Source organism: Salmo salar, chromosome ssa01 (assembly GCF_905237065.1).
Source record: "Salmo salar chromosome ssa01, Ssal_v3.1, whole genome shotgun sequence".
NCBI classification, from domain to species: Eukaryota; Metazoa; Chordata; class Actinopteri; order Salmoniformes; family Salmonidae; genus Salmo; species Salmo salar.
Genome location: NC_059442.1, coordinates 13,659,164 through 13,676,575, shown reverse-complemented (window position 1 = coordinate 13,676,575; position 17,412 = coordinate 13,659,164). Strand labels below are relative to the sequence as shown.

Genomic DNA, 17,412 nt, shown 5'->3' with positions numbered 1-17,412 from the left:
GCCCTAAATGTATCACTTGTAAGCTAGCTGAACAAGTTTTAATCCATATGTCAGTGTGGTGTATTCAGCTGGAAACATACACTGATTATCCAAAAAATTAAGAACACCTGCTCTTTCCAACACATACAGTACATTGCTTAATTTTGAATTGACTAACTAAAATGTAATTAAAATTAATATTAGACTGTGTCGAGATGGAAAAAGGTGATTATGAAGATTGCTCCTCATCAGTATGTACTCTAGGTCTAAACCACAAGAAAATATTAAGTTCTTCCAATGATTCGTAAGTCACTTTACCAAACCCCAACACGACTTTTACTCTTCACATCTCTACCACCACAAATCATGAAGACATCTCTGGTCCTCCTTGCCCTCAGTCTGCTGGCTTGTTCAGGTGAGATTTTATTTATTAACTCAAGTAGTAACTACTGTACATGCAGCACATACATTGGGTCAGAGTGAAGGGCAACTGTGGGTGGGAGGCCTAAATCAACTCCAAGTTCACCTTTGGTTTCAGAACCATACAAGTGAAGTACCCATCACTTGAGTGCCTGTTGTATAATTTTTTCTTCACAGTTTGGGAAATCCATGGGCAATGCCAAGAGGTTGACCTTGATGACCAGGAAGTAGTGGAAGCACAGCCGGAAAAGCGCATGGTAACAGTATGCTATGGTCAAAATGCTATGAACTAGCAGAAAGTGTAGACATTTCAAATATAACTAAAGACATACAATGACTGAAGAAACTATTGTCCAACCTGACTTTCACTCTCACATTACATATTCAAATGTACTTACACCATAACACTGAATACATCACACCATAATTTAATTAAATAATACTTTTTTTTGGGGGGGTGCTTATATTTGTATTGTTGCACAAAAGTGTGTAATGGCTATGTATTTTTTTAGCATATCCCAACTCCACCTGAGACACCCACAGGGAGTGGGGTCACGGCCAGGGTCGCCATTGTACAGAGCCCCTGAAGCAATTAGGTTTAAGTGCCTTGCTCAGGGGCACAGCGACCGATTATTACAAAAAAAATTACAATTCTTGTCTGTTTGTGCTTTCCAAAGGCAAAACAGCTAAAGGGGACCTGCTGGGTGTGTGAGTGGGCACTGAACAAAGTGAAGAAATCCATCTCCACTTCCTCTAGCCCGGTAGCTACCATAGCATTACAATTTATAAGAGTGTCCTTTAATGAAATTGCACTATTTACTGTGATATTTCTCTGAAAATGTCAACTGTCATCCGTAGGAGACACTAAAGCAGAAGCTACTGTCTGTTTGCGATAAAGTTGGCTTTCTAAAATCTATGTGTAAAGGGCTGGTGAAAAAACACTTGTGGGTGCTGATTGAGGAGCTTAGCACAAGCGATGATGTGAGGACCATCTGTGTTAACATTAAGGCCTGCAAGTGAGTACAAGAAACCGTTCGACATACTCTTTAGTCACTGTTCAGACAACTAAAGAGTATAACGATGATCACTTGTGCTTGATCATTTAAACACTATTGAGTAGAATGTATTCATTGATATGAAAATATGTGGTTATGTATTCCGATCTTCCACTCATGTAATCTTTTTGTGCATCTTTAGACAAAAGGAAGTTTTGGACCTGATCTACTGACCAAGCAGCCAGTATCCAGAATCCAAATTGAGAAGATGGATGTTCAGGTGTCAAGACAATGCTATGCTGCCAGCATCTTGCTCTTTCTTTTTCAAACTAGTCACAACACAAACATATAAATGGATGATGAAATTATTGAAATGATTATGTTCTGAAATAATGTTTTGGGAACATGTATTATAATTAAGCAATAAGGCCAGAGGACTGTTCTTATTCACCATGCTATGCAGATTGCCTGGATACATCCCTTAGCTGTGGTATAATGGCCCTGTAACACAAACCCCAGAGGTGCTTTGTTGCTGTTATAAACAGGTTACCAATGTAATTAGAAAATTAAGTCATTTGATTTGCGTCATACCTGTGGTATATTGTCTCATATACCACGGCTTTCAGCCAATCAACATCCAGGGCTCGAATGATCCAGTTTATAATAGTGTAGTTATCAGTCATAAACTGCAGTACATTTTGTATCATCTACAAATGTAAATCTTTTGCTATTTTAGTCCAAAATGATGAACATTTTTAATGTTTGTTTGAACTTTTTGTCTGGGCAAAAAATAAACCTCAATTGATAGTACAACTACAACTCTTCTTTGACACCTCTAACATTACTCTAGAAATGCATCTAATTTGAGCTTTTACTGATTAACATATCGCGATAAAGCATTTAATTACAATGTCTAGGAACTCATGTTGGCATTTTGGCTACCTTTTTTATTTAGAATCTCAGTTTTCTGTAAAAAAAATCTTTATTGTTTGGTACGTGGCTTGAAGTAACTTATCCAACAAATAACTGTCAAGTGTTTTCAGATTTCTATGAAATATGACCTACAATTAATAACAATATAAGTGAAATAGTTTTCCTTCCAAAAATGTTTTATTAAGTATGTTAAAAACCTGTTGGGGCTACAGGTTAGCAATGAACCCCGAGCCGGGATTGCTAACAAGGCTGGAAATTCAAAACATCAAAAATCTAATAATTTCAATTTCTCAAACAATCAACTATTTTACACAATTTAAATGATAAACATCTCCTTAATCTAACCACATTGTTCGATTTTCAAAGAGGCTTTACGGCAAAAGCATAAAGTTAGATTATGTTAGGACAGTACATAGCCACAAAAGTACAAACATCCATTTTCAATTCAAGGTCAGGCATCACCAAAAGCAGAAACCAGCTTGAATTATGCACTAACTTTTGTCAATCTCCATCAGATGACACTCCTAGGACATTATGTTATACAATACATGCATTTTTTGTTCCATCAAGTTCATATTTATATCCAAAAACAGCATTTTACAGTAGCGTGAAATTCAATTTTTTTTCTTCTCTGAAATGCTTCCGGTGAACATAACAAAATTACTATTCGAAAACATTGGTAAATTATAATATTGTCATTCAAAGAATAATATATTATCATCTCGTAATTGCTACCGAATGGCCAGATCTCAAAATAACTTTACTGGGAAATCACATTTTGCAATAAACGGGGTGCTATGCTAAGAACAACAGGCTATGCTATACAGTTAGCATCATCTAAAATCGATAATAACATTGTAAATACCCCCTTACCTTTGATTATCTCCATCAGAAGGCAGGATCCCAGGTCCGGAAGGCATTCCAGGTCCGGAACAAATGTGGTTTCTTTTGACAAAGTTCATAATTTATGTCCAAATAACACCAAGTACTTAGCGTTCATTATGCTCCCACAAAACGTGGTGTGGGGCTGGTAAAATCACGCCGAAAAGCTAAAAAAACCTAGTAAATAATCTATTTATGTTCGTTCAAACATGTCAAATGTTGTTTAGCATTAATCTTTTGGTCCATTTTTAACGTTAAACATCAGTAATATTTTCACACAACCTATCCTATGTCTAGATAAAAAATGATGACAAACTCACGTCTCTCAGATTTATGCGCAGGCGCAAAAAAATGAAGTGATGACATGTCAACTTCCTTGGATTCTAATTTGCTCTCTGTTTATCATAGACGCTTCAAACAACTTTATAAAGATCGTTGACATCTAGTGGAAGCCGTAGGTGTTGCGAAATGAATCCTTTCTCACTATGGTATCTATAAAACAATGACACTAAATAGTACAGTCACAAAATCCACATTTTTTTGGATCTATTTTTCACAGGTTTTTGCCTGCAATATGAGTTTTGTTATACTTACAGACACCATTCAAACTGTTTTAGAAAATTCAGAGTGTTTTCTATCCGAATGTAATAATATGCATATCCTAGCTTCTGAGTTGGTGTAGGAGGCAGTTAAAAATGGGCACATATTTTTTTCAAAATGTCTCAATACTGCCCCCGAGCCCCAACAGGTTAAAAAAGCAGCTTTTCTGTGAATGGTGTGGGTGTACCCAACAACAGAATGGTGTGGGCGTACCCCACCAACAGAATGGTGTGGGCGTATCCCAACAACAGAATGGTGTGGGCGTATACCGGTCATTACACATTTTAATGCGAGTTGACTACTGATTGGCCAGCTCATCCTCCTCAGGGAGATGATATCATGTTCTATGAGGAAATAGCAAGCATTTTTTGAAAGGTCTGTTTGAGATACAAGTTTGAGATTGGGTTTTTGAAGAGATTTTTTATCCAATTTATGCTTTTGCTACAAATATGAGTATGGGTTGAGAGAACAACATTAGTTGAGTATGAGTTAACCTCTCCCGGATCAGTGTCCCCCCCGCGAGATGGTTGAGCTAACATTGGCTAATGTGATTACCATGAGGGTGTAAGTAACAAGAAAATTTCCCAGGACATAGACATATCTGATATGAGCAAAAAGCTTGTTAATCTAACTGCACATTTACAGTAGCAATTACAGTGAAATAATAGTATGCTATTGTTTGAGGAAATTGCACAGTTATGAACTTGAAATTAGGCACATTTGGGCAATCTTGATACAACATTTTGAACAGAAATGCCATTGTTCATTGAATCAGTCTAAAACTTTGCACATACACTGCTGGCATCTAGTGGCCAAAATCTAAATTGCGCTTAACCTGGAATAGTACATTATGGTCTTTGTCTTGCATTGCAAAGATAATGGGACAAATCTATACACCAGTCTCAACGTCAACAGTGAAGAGGCGACTCCAGGATGCTGGCCTTCTAGGCAGAGTTGCAAAGAAAAAGCCATATCTCAGACTGGCCAATAAAAAGAAAAGATTAAGATGGGAAAAAGAGCACAGACACTGGACAGAGGAACTCTGCCTAGAAGGCCAGCATCCCGGAGTTGCCTCTTCACTGTTGACATTGAGACTGGTGTTTTGCAGGTACTATTTAATGAAGCTGCCAGATGAGGACTTGTGAGTGTCTGTTACTCAAACTAGACACTCTAATGTACCTGTCCTTTTGCTCAGTCGTGCACCAGAGCCTCCCACTCCTTTTTCTATTCTGGTTAGAGCCAGTTTGCGCTGTTCTGTGAAGGGAGCAGTACACAGCGTTGTACGAGATCTTCAGTTTCTTGGCAATTTCTCGCATGGAATAGTCTTAATTTCTCAGAACAAGAATAGACTGACGAGTTTCAGAAGGAAGGTCTTTGTTTCTGGCCATTTTGAGCCCGAAATTAAACCCACAAATGCTGATGCTCCAGATACTCAACTATTCGAAATAAGGCCAGTTTTATTGTTTCTTTAATCAGGACAGCAGTTTTCAGATGAGTACCGCAACTTCCTGTTTCCATCGCAACTGTCATGATTGTTTTTTTATACAGTATGACTTTACTCACATAAAAACTGTGGATAGAAACGTGGTTACAGATACAGAATAATCATACGTTTTATATGTTTCACACTCTTTACTAATAAATATTGTGCAAATATGACCTTTGTAGTGTAAGTGTCAGAATGGCACAATTTCAACCTTCAAGAGCTGTGACCCCTCGGAAAACTGCACACTTTACCCCCCGGTTTCCAACCCACACAGAAACACAGTACAATCAAAATAGGTTATTGTCTAAATTAATGGCAATATAGCAAATATATATACACTACTGTTCAAACGTTTCTCAAAAATGTCTCTCATTGATGCAAGGGCAAGGCCCAGAGTGACCAGAGTTTTTAAATAAAGTTAATTGTGGAGAAGGTTGATTCACAGGAGTATGTGCAGCCAGACATGGTCAGGATGTATAGTGCCAGTATCTTGAGAACAGGGACATCAGCTGCAGGCACCATCTTTCCCCAGAAAGTAACAGGGTCACAATCACCAGCCTGCTCCTTCAAAGACACATTTTTTTGCCGCTCAATCAACTCCATTTCATCTACCAATCTGAAGATCTGACAACTTTGTCACATTTGTGACCAAGAAGGGGTTCTGGATGAGCGGCAGCAGTTCTCTTCCAACAGTGAAGTCATCAAAGCGTGCCTTGAAGTTATCCATCAGCTTCTGGATTACATCTACATGGTTGTGAACATATTTGTCTCCCTGCGTTGCACCAGATGATTGGGGAGGTGGACAAGTTCTCCCTGGAGATCATTATTGAAAAGCTCCAATTTCTTCTGGAAAGCCCGGACTGCTGTTATCATATCACACACTGTGTTGTCCCGTCCCTGCAGCTTAACATTCAGTTGATTAAGGTGTGATGTAATGTCTGTCAAAAATGCAACTGTTTCTATCTTCTCATCTGCCAAAAACTCAGAAAACGTAGTTGCCTTGTCACTCTTCTGCTCTGATAAGAAAGCTTTGTTTTCATCCTGAATGTCCCAAAAGCGTTCCAAAACCCCGCCTTTGCTGAGCCATCTGACATTGTTGTGCAGTAGTAAGTCATCAAAACTGGCATTGGCCTCTGTCAGAATGCCTCGTAGAAGGCGATGTTGTGGGGATGATGTTCATCAGTTTTGTCATCATTGTCATGACCTCAGAATACTATTTTCCCAGACTGGCACACAGGACAGATTGATGGACAGATTGGTGTCAAATGTACAACCAGTCCCATCCATCTTCCTATCATGGCTGGAGCTCCATCTGTGGTGATGGAGACCACTGACTTCAGATCTCTCCCCCTTTTTGTCAGCATCCCTTTGATGGCCTTATGGATATCCTCTCCCTGTGTGTGTGCTTCTATATTTGTTAGGCCCAACAGCTCCTCACAGAATTCCTTCTTTGTTTCATTATACAATCTGACAAACACCAGAAGCTGGGAATTATCAATGTTATCTGTTGATTCATCCACAGCTAATGAAATGCATGGTGCATTCTGAATGACCTCATCAAATTGTGAAGTTAATATCTTCAGCTAATATTTCAGTTCTCCTCATTGCTGTGGAATCTGACAGTGGGATCTGTTCGATCTTTTCCCTATGTTGTTTACCTTCATCGTTGTTGGTGATTACCTGGCACCACGCCGTCAGAGTGCCTACCTCCTCCCTGTTGGCTGTCTCATCGTTGTTGGTGATCAGGCCTACTACTGTTGTGTTGTCAGCGAACTTGGAGTTGGAACTGTGTGAGGCCATGCAGTCGTGGGTATACAGGGAATACAGGAGGGGACTGAGGATGCACCCTTGTGGGACCCCAGTGATGAGGATCAGTGTTGAGGAGGTAATGTTGCCGACCTTCACCACCTCGAGGCAGCCCGTCAGGAAGTTCAGGACTCAGTTGCATAGGGAGGAATTCAGACCCAGGGCTGTGAGCTTTGTAATGAGATAGGGCACAATGGTATGGAAGGCCGAGCTGTAGTCGTTGAACAGCATCCTCAGATATGCATTCCTTTTGTCCAGGTGGATAAGGGCAGTGTGCAGTGCAACGGCGACTATGTCGTCCATGGATCTGTCAGGGCGTTAGAGGAATTGGAGAATGTCGGGGAGGGAGGAGGTGATATGGTCTTTGACTAGCACCTCGAAGCACTTTATGATGACGGAAGTAAGTGCTTCTGGTCAGTAGTTATTCAGTTCAGTTAATTTCCATTCTTGGGCACGGGGATGATAGTGGACACCTTGAAGCAGGTGGCTATAAAGAATACAAAAGCCAGTTGGTCTGCACATGCTCTGAGGGCACGGCTAGAGATGTCATCTGGGCCAGCAGGGTTATGAGTGTCAACACGTTTGAAAAACTTACATGCGTACTCAGTGGAGACTGTGAATGTGTAGCCCATGTTGTCATCGGGGGCTCTCCTCGGCAGCTTAGGGTCATTGTGCTCGGATCTTGCGATAAAGGTGTTTAGCACGTCCGGCTGAATTGCTCCTCCACTTTGTGTCTATATTTGTGTTTTGCCAAATTGATCAATCTGCGTAAATCATATTTGTAATGTTTTACCAAGCTAAGTCCTCGGTCACCTTGCCCTGTTCATAAGCAGCATCTCTCTCTTTCAGTTTTCCTACAAGGCTGCTATCAACCCACGGTTTTTGATTCGGGTACGTTTTGAAAGATACATTCGGTATCATGTCATCTAATCCAGACACTAATAAGAAATCCCGCTATGGCCTCAGACAAACCATCAAACAAGCAAAGCGTAAATACAGGATAAAGATTGAATCCTACTACACCGGCTCTGATGCTCATCGGATGTGGCAAGGTTTGAAAACTATTATTGACTACAAAAAGAAACCCAGACACAAGCTGCGCAGTGACGTGAGCCTACCAGACAAGCTAAAAGCCTTTTTTGCTCACTTCGAGACAAGCAACACTGAAGCATGCACGAGAGCACCAGCTGTTCTGGATGACTGTGTGAATACGCTCTCAGTAGCCGATGTGAACAAAACCTTTAAACAGGTCAACATTCACATAGAAGCTGGGCCAGATGGTTTACCAGGACGTGTACTCAAAGCATGCGTGGATCAACTGTCAAGTGTCTTCACTGACATTTTCAACCTCTCCCTGACCGAGTCTGTAATACCTACAGTTGACGTCGGAAGTTTACATACACCTTAGCCAAATACATTTAAACTCAGTTTATCACAATTCCTGACATTTAATCCAAGTAAAAACTGTCTTACGTCAGTTAGGATCACCACTTTATTTTAAGAATGTGAAATGTCAGAATAATAGTAGAGAGATTTATTTATTTCAGCTTTTATTTCTTTCATCACATTCCCAGTGGGTCAGAAGTTTACATACACTCAATTAGTATTTGGTAGCATTGCCGTTAAATTGTTTAACTTGGGTCAAACGTTTCGGGTAGCCTTCCACAAGCTTCCCACAATAAGTTGGGTGAATTTTGGCCCATTCCTCCTGACAGAGCTGATGTAACTGAGTCAGGTTTGTAGACCTCCTTGCTCAAAAACGCTTTTTCAGTTCTGCCCACACATTTTCTATAGGATTGAGGTCAGAGCTTTGTGATGGCCACTCCAATACCTTGACTTTGTTGTCCTTAAGCCATTTTGCCACCACTTTGGAAGTATGCTTGTGGTCATTATCCATTAGGAAGACCCATTTGTGACCAAGTTTTAACTTCATGACTGATGTTGCTTCAATATATCCACATAATTTTCCTCCCTCATGATGCCATCTATTTTGTGAAGTGCACCAGTCCCTCCTGCAGCAAAGCACCCCCACAACATGATGCTGCCACCCCCGTGCTACGCGGTTGGGAAGGTGTCCTTTGGCTTGCAAGCCTCCCCCTTTTCCTCCAAACATAACGACGGTCATTATGGCCAAATAGCTATATTTTTGTGCCATCAGACCAGAGGACATTTTTCCAAAAAGTACGATCTTTGTCCCCATTTGCACTTGCAAACCGTAGTCTGGCTTTTTTATGGCGGTTTTGGAGCAGTGGCTTCTTCCTTGCTGAGCGGCCTTTTAGGTTATGTCGATATAGGACTCGTTTTACTGTGGATATAGATACTTTTGTACCTGTTTTGCTCCAGCATCTTCACAAGGTCCTTTGCTGTTGTTCTGGGATTGATTTGAACTTTTCGCACCAAAGTACGTTCATCTCTAAGAAACAGAACGCGTCTCCTTCCTGAGCGGTATGACGGGCTGCGTGGTCCCATTGTGTTTATACTTGCGTACTATTGTTTGTACAGATGAACGTGGTAACTTCAGGCGTATGGAAATTGCTCCCAAGGATGAACCAGACTTGGAGGTCTACAGTTTTTTTTCTGAGGTCTTGGCTAATTTCTTCTGATTTTCCCATGATTTCAAGCAAAGCGGCACTGAGTTTGAAAGTAGGTGTCACGCCCTGACCTGAGAGAGACTTTATTCTCTGTTTGGTTAGGTCAGGGTGTGATATGGGGTGGGAATTCTATGTATTTTATTTCTATGTTTTGGCCGGGTATGGTTTCCAATCAGAGGCAGCTGTCTATTGTTGTCTCTGATTGGGAGCCATACTTAGGCAGCCTTTTCTCACCTGGTTTTTGTGGGTAGTTGTTTTCTGTTTTGTATTATGTGACCTAACAGAACTGTTGGCTTTCATTTTGATTATTTTGTTAAAGTGTTTCGTATTATTAAATAATTATCATGAACACTCACCACGCTGCGCTTTGGTCCCCTCCTTTCAACAGACGTAACAATAGGCCTTGAAATTCATCCACAGGTGCACCTCCAATTGACTCAAAGGATGTCAATTAGCCTATCAGAAGCTTCTAAAGCCATAAAATAATTTTCTGGAATTTTCCAAACTGTTTAAAGGCACAGTCAACTTAGTGTATGTAAACTTCTGACCCACTGGAATTGTGATACAGTGAATTATAAGTGAAATAATCTGTATGTAAACAATTGTTGGAAAAATTACTTGTGTCATGCACAAAGTAGATCTCCTATCCGACTTGCCAAAACTATAGTTTGTTAACAATACATTTGTGGAGTGGTTGAAAAACAAGTTTTAATTCTTATGGTAGCGTTCCACCTGGCCAACATCCGGTAAAATTGCAGAGCGCGAAATTGAAAAATACTAAACTTAAATATTTAACATTCTTGAAAATATATGTGTTATACATCAAAATAAAGCTTAACTTCTTATTAATCCAGCCGCTGTGTCAGATTTCAAAAAGGCTTTACGGCGAAAGCTCACCATGCGATTATTTGAGGACAGCGCCCCGCATACAAACACATGAAAATAATTTTTTAACCAGGCAGGTGCGACACAAAAGTCAGAAATAGCGATATAATTAATGCCTTACCTTTGAATATCTTCTTCTGTTGGCACTCCAAAATGTCCCAGAAACATCACAAATGGTCCTTTTGTTCGATAATGTCCTTCTTTATGTCCCAAAAATGTCAATTTATTTGGCGCGTTTGATTCAGAAATACACAGGTTTCAACTCACTCATAAGTTACCTGTAAACTTGGTCCAAACATTTCAAACAACATTCCTAATGCAACCTCAGGTCCCCTAAAACGTAAATAATCGATAATATTTAAGACGGAATAAACTGTTTCTAATACCGGATAAAAACAACGTCCTGTTGACGCGCACCAAAACAGTAGAGTCCACCTGGAGTGACACTTAAAATGAACGGGACTACTTCTTCATTTCTCAAAAGAAAAACATCGAACAATTTCTAAAAACTGTTGACATCTAGTGGAAGCCATAGGAACTGCAACCAGGTTCCTAATAATAAGGGTATCCCATAGAAAAATATTGGAAAATCCTATGACCTCAAAAAAATAAATCCCTGGATGGTTTGACCTCGGGGTTTCGCCTGCCAAATCAGTTCTGTTATACTCACAGACATTATTTGAACAGTTTTAGAAACTTTAAAGTGTTTTCTATCCTAATCCACCAATTACATGCATATCCCAGCTTCTGGGCCTGAGTAACAGGCAGGAAGCAAAGGTAACCTGGCTAAATGATTACCGCCCTCTGGCACTCATGTCGGTAGCCATGAAGTGCTTTGAAAGGCTGGTCATGGCTCACATCAGCAACATCCTCCCGGACACCATAGACCCACTCCAATTCGCATACCACCCCAACAGATCCACAGATGATGCAATCTCAATCGCACTCCACACTGCCCTTTCTCACCTGGACAAAAGGAATACTTATGTGATAATGCTGTTCATTGACAGCAGCTCAGCATTCAACACCATGTGCCCACGAAGCTCAGCACTAAGCTAAGGACTCTGGGACTAAAAACCTCCTTCTGCAACTGGAGCATGGACTTCCTGACGGCCGCCCCCAGGTGGTAAGAGTAGGCAACAACATGTCTGCCACGCTGATCCATAACACTGGGGCCCCTCATGGGTGTGTACTTAGTCCACTCCTGTATTCTCTGTTCACCCACAACTGCGTGGCCAAACACGACTCCAACACCATCATTAAGTTTGCTGATGACAGAACAGTGGTAGGCCTGATCACTGACAATGATGAGACGGCCTATCGGGAGGAAGTCAGAGAACTGGCAGTGTGGTTCCAGGACAACAACCTCTCTCTCAATGTAAGCAAGACAAAGGAGTTGATCGTGGACTACAGGAATAGGCGGGCCGAACAGGCCCCAGTTAACATCGATGGGGCTGTAGTGGAGCGGGTCGAGAGTTTCAAGTTCCTTGATGTCCACATCACCAACAAACTATCATGGTCCAAACACACCAAGGCAGTCGTGAAGAGGGCACAACAAAACCTTTTCCCCCTCAGGAGACTGAAAAGATTTGGCATGGGTCCCCAGATCCTCAAAAGGTTCTACAGCTGCACCATCAAGAGCATCCTGACCGGTTGCATCACCGCCTGGTATGGCAAATGCTCACCATCTGAGCGTAAGGCGCTAAGGCTCCTCAACAGCTTCTACCCTCAAGCCATAAGACTGCTGAACAATTCATAAAATTGCCACCGGACAATTTACATTAATTCACGTTATCTCCAGAGGCGACCTGGAACATATTCCAGTCCATGTGATCAAATCAGTCTTGGAGTGTGAATTCTGATTTGTCAGACCAACGCTGTACAGACCTGACCACCGGAATTTCCCTCTTGAGTCTTTGTTTGTAGGCGAGGAGAAGAAAGATGCAGTCATGGTCGGATTTTCCAAAAGGAGGACAGAAGAGGGCATTATACCCGTGTCGAAAAGGATCTGTTGCAGGATCTGATGTCCCTCTGGATGGAGATCCTTGCTCTGAGTTTGTCAAGTTTGTTCATTAATGACTGAACATTGGCGAGTAGTATGCTCGGTAATGGAAGACGGGTTACCCGGCATCTTAATCTCACTAAGACCACACCACGTCTGCCTCTCCGTCGGCATCTTCACTTCCTACTCTCTGGTAGGACTCCCAAGCAGCTTGGCGCCTCCCCGAAGAAGCTAGTCTATTGTTCTGCAGTCCCAGCAATTCGTATTCCAAAAGTTCTAACCAGGTGTGTGTAGTAACACACAAAACAAACTGTTTTATCGGAGCTAGAGGCAAGGCACCGTCTGTCGGTGTCATCATATAGTCAGTTTGGTGGAAACACACCACTGTTGGGAAAATGTGCATATTTTATTTAAGCGGATTTTAGAATATTCGCATGAAAATGTGTCGCCAATTGGATGGAAACCTAGCTACTAAAAGGGAATATGTCATTACCCTGCCATCTAGCTCCTCCTTCCACTTTCTGATGATGAGCTAACACACAGAGCAGGTGCCCAGGACCTCAACTATGATCTGATTTCGGGGGGCACCAGGTATTCACTTAAATACTAAATAGTAAAATGGTAATAAATAATAACCTATATGAATGTACGGCCTCAATAATAGTAGGACCTACTAGTAGTATGGCCTCCATAATAGAATAAAATGTCTTCAACTCAACTTCAGGAGTAAAAACAACAGGCAAGTGAAGTGACCGACCTTGACCTTATTTATATTTTTTATTTTGCTGTTCAATTAAATATCACAAAACGTATTTTTTGTTGACCTGCAAAATGAAATAAATATATACCTTACCGTTCACTTAGAAATGTCCTTGTTTTTAAAAGAAAAGGCAATTTCTTTTGTCCATGACAATAACATCAAATTGATCATAAATACAGCGTAGACATTGTTAATCTTGTAAATGACTACTGTAGCTGGAAACGGCAGATTTGTTATTGAATATCTACATAGGCGTACAGTGGCCCACTATCAGCAACCATCGCTGCTGTGTTCCAAAGGCACGTTGTGTTAGCTAACCCAAGTTTATAATTTTAAAGGCTAATTGATCATTAGAAATCCCTTTTGGAATTAGGTTAGCACAGCTGAAAACTGCTGTCCTGATTAAAGAAGCAATACAACTGTCCTTCTTTAGACTGGTTGAGTATCTGGAGCATCAGCATTTGTGGGTTTGATTACAGGATCAAAATGGCCAGAAACAAAGACCTTCCTTCTGAAACTCGTCAGTCTATACTTGTTCTGAGAAATTAAGGCTATTCCATGCGAGAAATTGCCAAGAAACAAAAGATCTCATACAACGCTGTGTACTACTCCCTTCACGGAACAGCGCAAACAGGCTCTAACCAGAATAGAAAGAGGAGTGGGAGGCCCCGGTGCACAACTGAGCAAGAGGACAAGTACATTAGAGTGTCTAGTTTGAGAAACAGACGCCTCACAAGTCCTCAACTGGCAGCTTCATTAAATTGTACCCGCAAAACACCAGTCTCAATGTCAACAGTGAAGAGGCGACTCCGGGATGCTAGCCTTCTAGGAAGACACTCCTCAGTAAAAGGCACATGACAGCCTGCTTGGAGTTTGACAAAAGGCACTTAAAAGACTCTCAGACCATGAGAATCACGATTCTCTGGTCTGATGAAACTAAGACTGAAGTCTTTAGCCTGAATGCCAAGCATCACATCTGGAGGAAACCTGGCACCATCCCGACGGTGAAGCATGGTGGTGGCAGCATCATGCTGTGGGGATGTTTTCCAGCGGCAGGTACTGGGAAACTAGTCAGGATTGAGGGAAAGATGAATGGAGCAAAGTACAGAGAGATCCTTGATGAAACCTGCTCCAGAGCCCTCAGGACCTCAGACTGAGGCGAACGTTCACCTTCCAACAGGACAACGACCCTAAGCAGACAGCCAAGATAACATGGGAGTAGCTTCGGGGCAAGTCTCTGAACATCCTTGAGTGGCCCAGCCAGAGCCCGGACTTGAACCCGATTGAAAATCTCTAGAGACCTGAAAATAGCTGTGCAACTAAAAAAAATTAGATTGATGAGGGGGAAAAAATATTGAATCAATTTTAGAATAAGACTGTAACATCACAAATTGTGGAAAAAGTCAAGGGTTCTGAATCTGAATACTTTCCGAATGCACTGTATTTACCTGCATAAACCAGCAGAAGACCCATATTTATGACAGGAGAGATGGCCCTCATTTTCTCCTCAGCCAAAAGATAGAATGGATAATAAACTGTTGTAAGCCAGTGTAGTTAAATTGGTCCTCATTCAATAGCACATAGCGTCTGCCCTTTTCTACCCATTCTGGCTTGATTGGTTGCCTTTGCGAAGGGGGAGGAGCGTGGTCGGCAAGGAATTTGTCTAAGTGTAAAGGAGGAGAAAAAACTGTTTTGCTATGTATCAAATAAGTACATAAGGAGATAAAGGAGTAGAGGATAAGATAAAAGGTAGAAATGTAAAAAATGGCCACACCCCCTTAGGATGATAAGAGAGCGTTCTTGTGTTGAGGTTTTGGATCTCATTCCGGGTTAGAGTGGGGGCAATGTTGTCATGTAAGGTATTTTATACATGGGCATAGAACTACTAACGCTCTTCAAAGTGAAGATCAGAAAGCTGACTTTTTCGCTACAGGACCACAACTACAGATAACTGCCAAAATAAAGGAAACACCAGCATAAAGTGTCTTAATAGAGCCAGAACAGCCACAATTCACCTTGGCATAGAATCTACACGTTTCTGGAAATCTATTAGAAGGATGCAACTCCTTTCTTCCACAATAAATTCCATAATTTGGTGTTATGTTGATGGTGGTGGAAAATGCTGTCTCAGGCGCTATACAGAAAGCAACCACCCAACAACACACAGGAAAAAAACAGGCTGCCTAAGTATGGCTTCCAATCAAAGACAACGAAAGACCTGCCTCTGATTGGAAACCATACTCGGCCACACATAGAAAATGAACATAGAAAATGAAAACTAGAACAAATCCCCATGAAACAAACCAACCCCAAAACACACCAAAAACACCACGAGACACCACATGTCCTAAATGTGTACACAATTGACAAGTCCACTTACATTTTATGTGCTAGAAGTGCTGTCCTAACCATGTAAAGGTATGACATTGAAATGAAATGGAATGCTGCAGGGATTTGAATTGGATATCACCTGAACACAACGCCTCTCCCCAATGTTTAAAGTTTTAATGTCACATGCACAAGTACAGTGAAATGCCTTTCTTGCAAGCTCTAAACCCAACAATGCAGTAATCAATAACAATGTAATACTAAAAATAAAAAGGTTGATCAAAAGCATACAGTACACGATATGGAAATAATAAGAAGAACACGATAAAGTAAGTAAGGATAGTATGTACAGGGTCAGTTCCAGTACCATGGCATTTACAGGGATGGCTTAAGATAAATGTACTGAAAACTCCACAAGTAAATCTGTTGGCCAGCAAGTGGGAGGGTTTGCAGCGGTTGAATTACATTTATTCAGTGTGTGCAAGGAAACCACGCCTGCAAAGCCCGTTACATCTTCATAAGGTCTGAATACCAACTACTGAGAAGTGCATAAGAAAGTTGTGTGTTAGGGGGCATTTCCTAAATCTGAATTGGGCCCCATCTGAAAAGTCTACATTCAGAGTTTTTACACAATTGATCATCCAACTCATTAAATAATCAGATCTGTCTCGGATTCGTTACATCAGTCTATTGAAGTCTGTATCATCCCAGCCTGTTATGTGAAGTGCGTGTCAGACATACAAATGACAATATCCTATTTTACTAGCCACAATCTGCTTAGTGTAGTAGTCCTAATAATTAGGGTTGGGAAAGTATTCCATGGAACTTGACAATGAAGCTGACCTTTTAGCAGTGATGTCATTTCATCAAGAAGATGCAGCAGGCAAATGAGTCAGCATTTGACCAAGGATGATGGGTGGTTGGGTGGGCAGAGGATTTATATTGGGGAGATGTTGGAACAACAGTCTCAGCTCCTACACCTTTGAGTTTTTCCCACATAGCAAATAATCAGTATTACTTCTAAAGGGTCAATAAGCAGTTCAAACAACAACAAAGCGACGACACTGTTCACTGCTTTGGTAAATAGCTGAAGGATGTGGCTGAAGAACCACTCAAAGTCATAGACAGAGCTATAGATGCAAGGGACTGACCATCCATGAGCTCAGAATGATTGTTATAACCATGTTTTGAGGCAATACACTGTTTGTTTACAATTGGATTTACAAAGAATGCAAATCCTTGAGGTCAAACCCCTAAAGACTGGTGTTGCTTTGATTCCATTGAGATTACACGCATTGGGGGCCTCCTGAGTTGTGCAGTGTTCTAAGGCACTGCATCGCAGTGCTAGCTGTGCCACTAGAGATCCTGGTTCGAGTCCAGGCTCTGTCACAGGGCGGCCGCAGGAGACCCATGGGGCGGCGTACAATTTGTCCAGCGTCATCTGGGTTAGGGAGGATTTGGCCGGCAGGGATGTTCTTGTCACATCGCGCACTTGCGACTCCTGTGGTGGGCCGGGGGCATGCACGCTGACACGGTCGCCAGGTGTACGGTGTTTCCTCCGACATAAAGGTGTGGCTGGCTTCCGGGTTAAGCGGGCATTGTGTCAATAAGCAGTGTGGCTTGGTTGGGCCGTGTTTCGGAGGAAGCAGAAAAAAAGCAGTAAAATATTTTTTATAAATAAAGATATTACACCCTTAGTCCTCTATTTGGGGCATGTTTTGCTGACAGGCTGCAGAGGGGTCTCG

General features: G+C 41.5%; 1 protein-coding gene across 1 annotated transcript; it reads left to right on the top strand.

The window, feature by feature from the left end:
* The first annotated feature begins 308 nt into the window (after nucleotides 1–308).
* LOC106561598 (antimicrobial peptide NK-lysin-like) lies at nucleotides 309–1,627 on the top strand. The gene is made up of 5 exons (XM_014125754.2): nucleotides 309–394; nucleotides 577–656; nucleotides 1,077–1,160; nucleotides 1,258–1,415; nucleotides 1,597–1,627. Exons 1-5 carry the CDS (start codon nucleotides 346–348, stop codon nucleotides 1,625–1,627), a joined length of 402 nt encoding a protein of 133 aa, XP_013981229.2. The 5' UTR covers nucleotides 309–345.
* The last annotated feature ends 15,785 nt before the right edge of the window (nucleotides 1,628–17,412 follow it).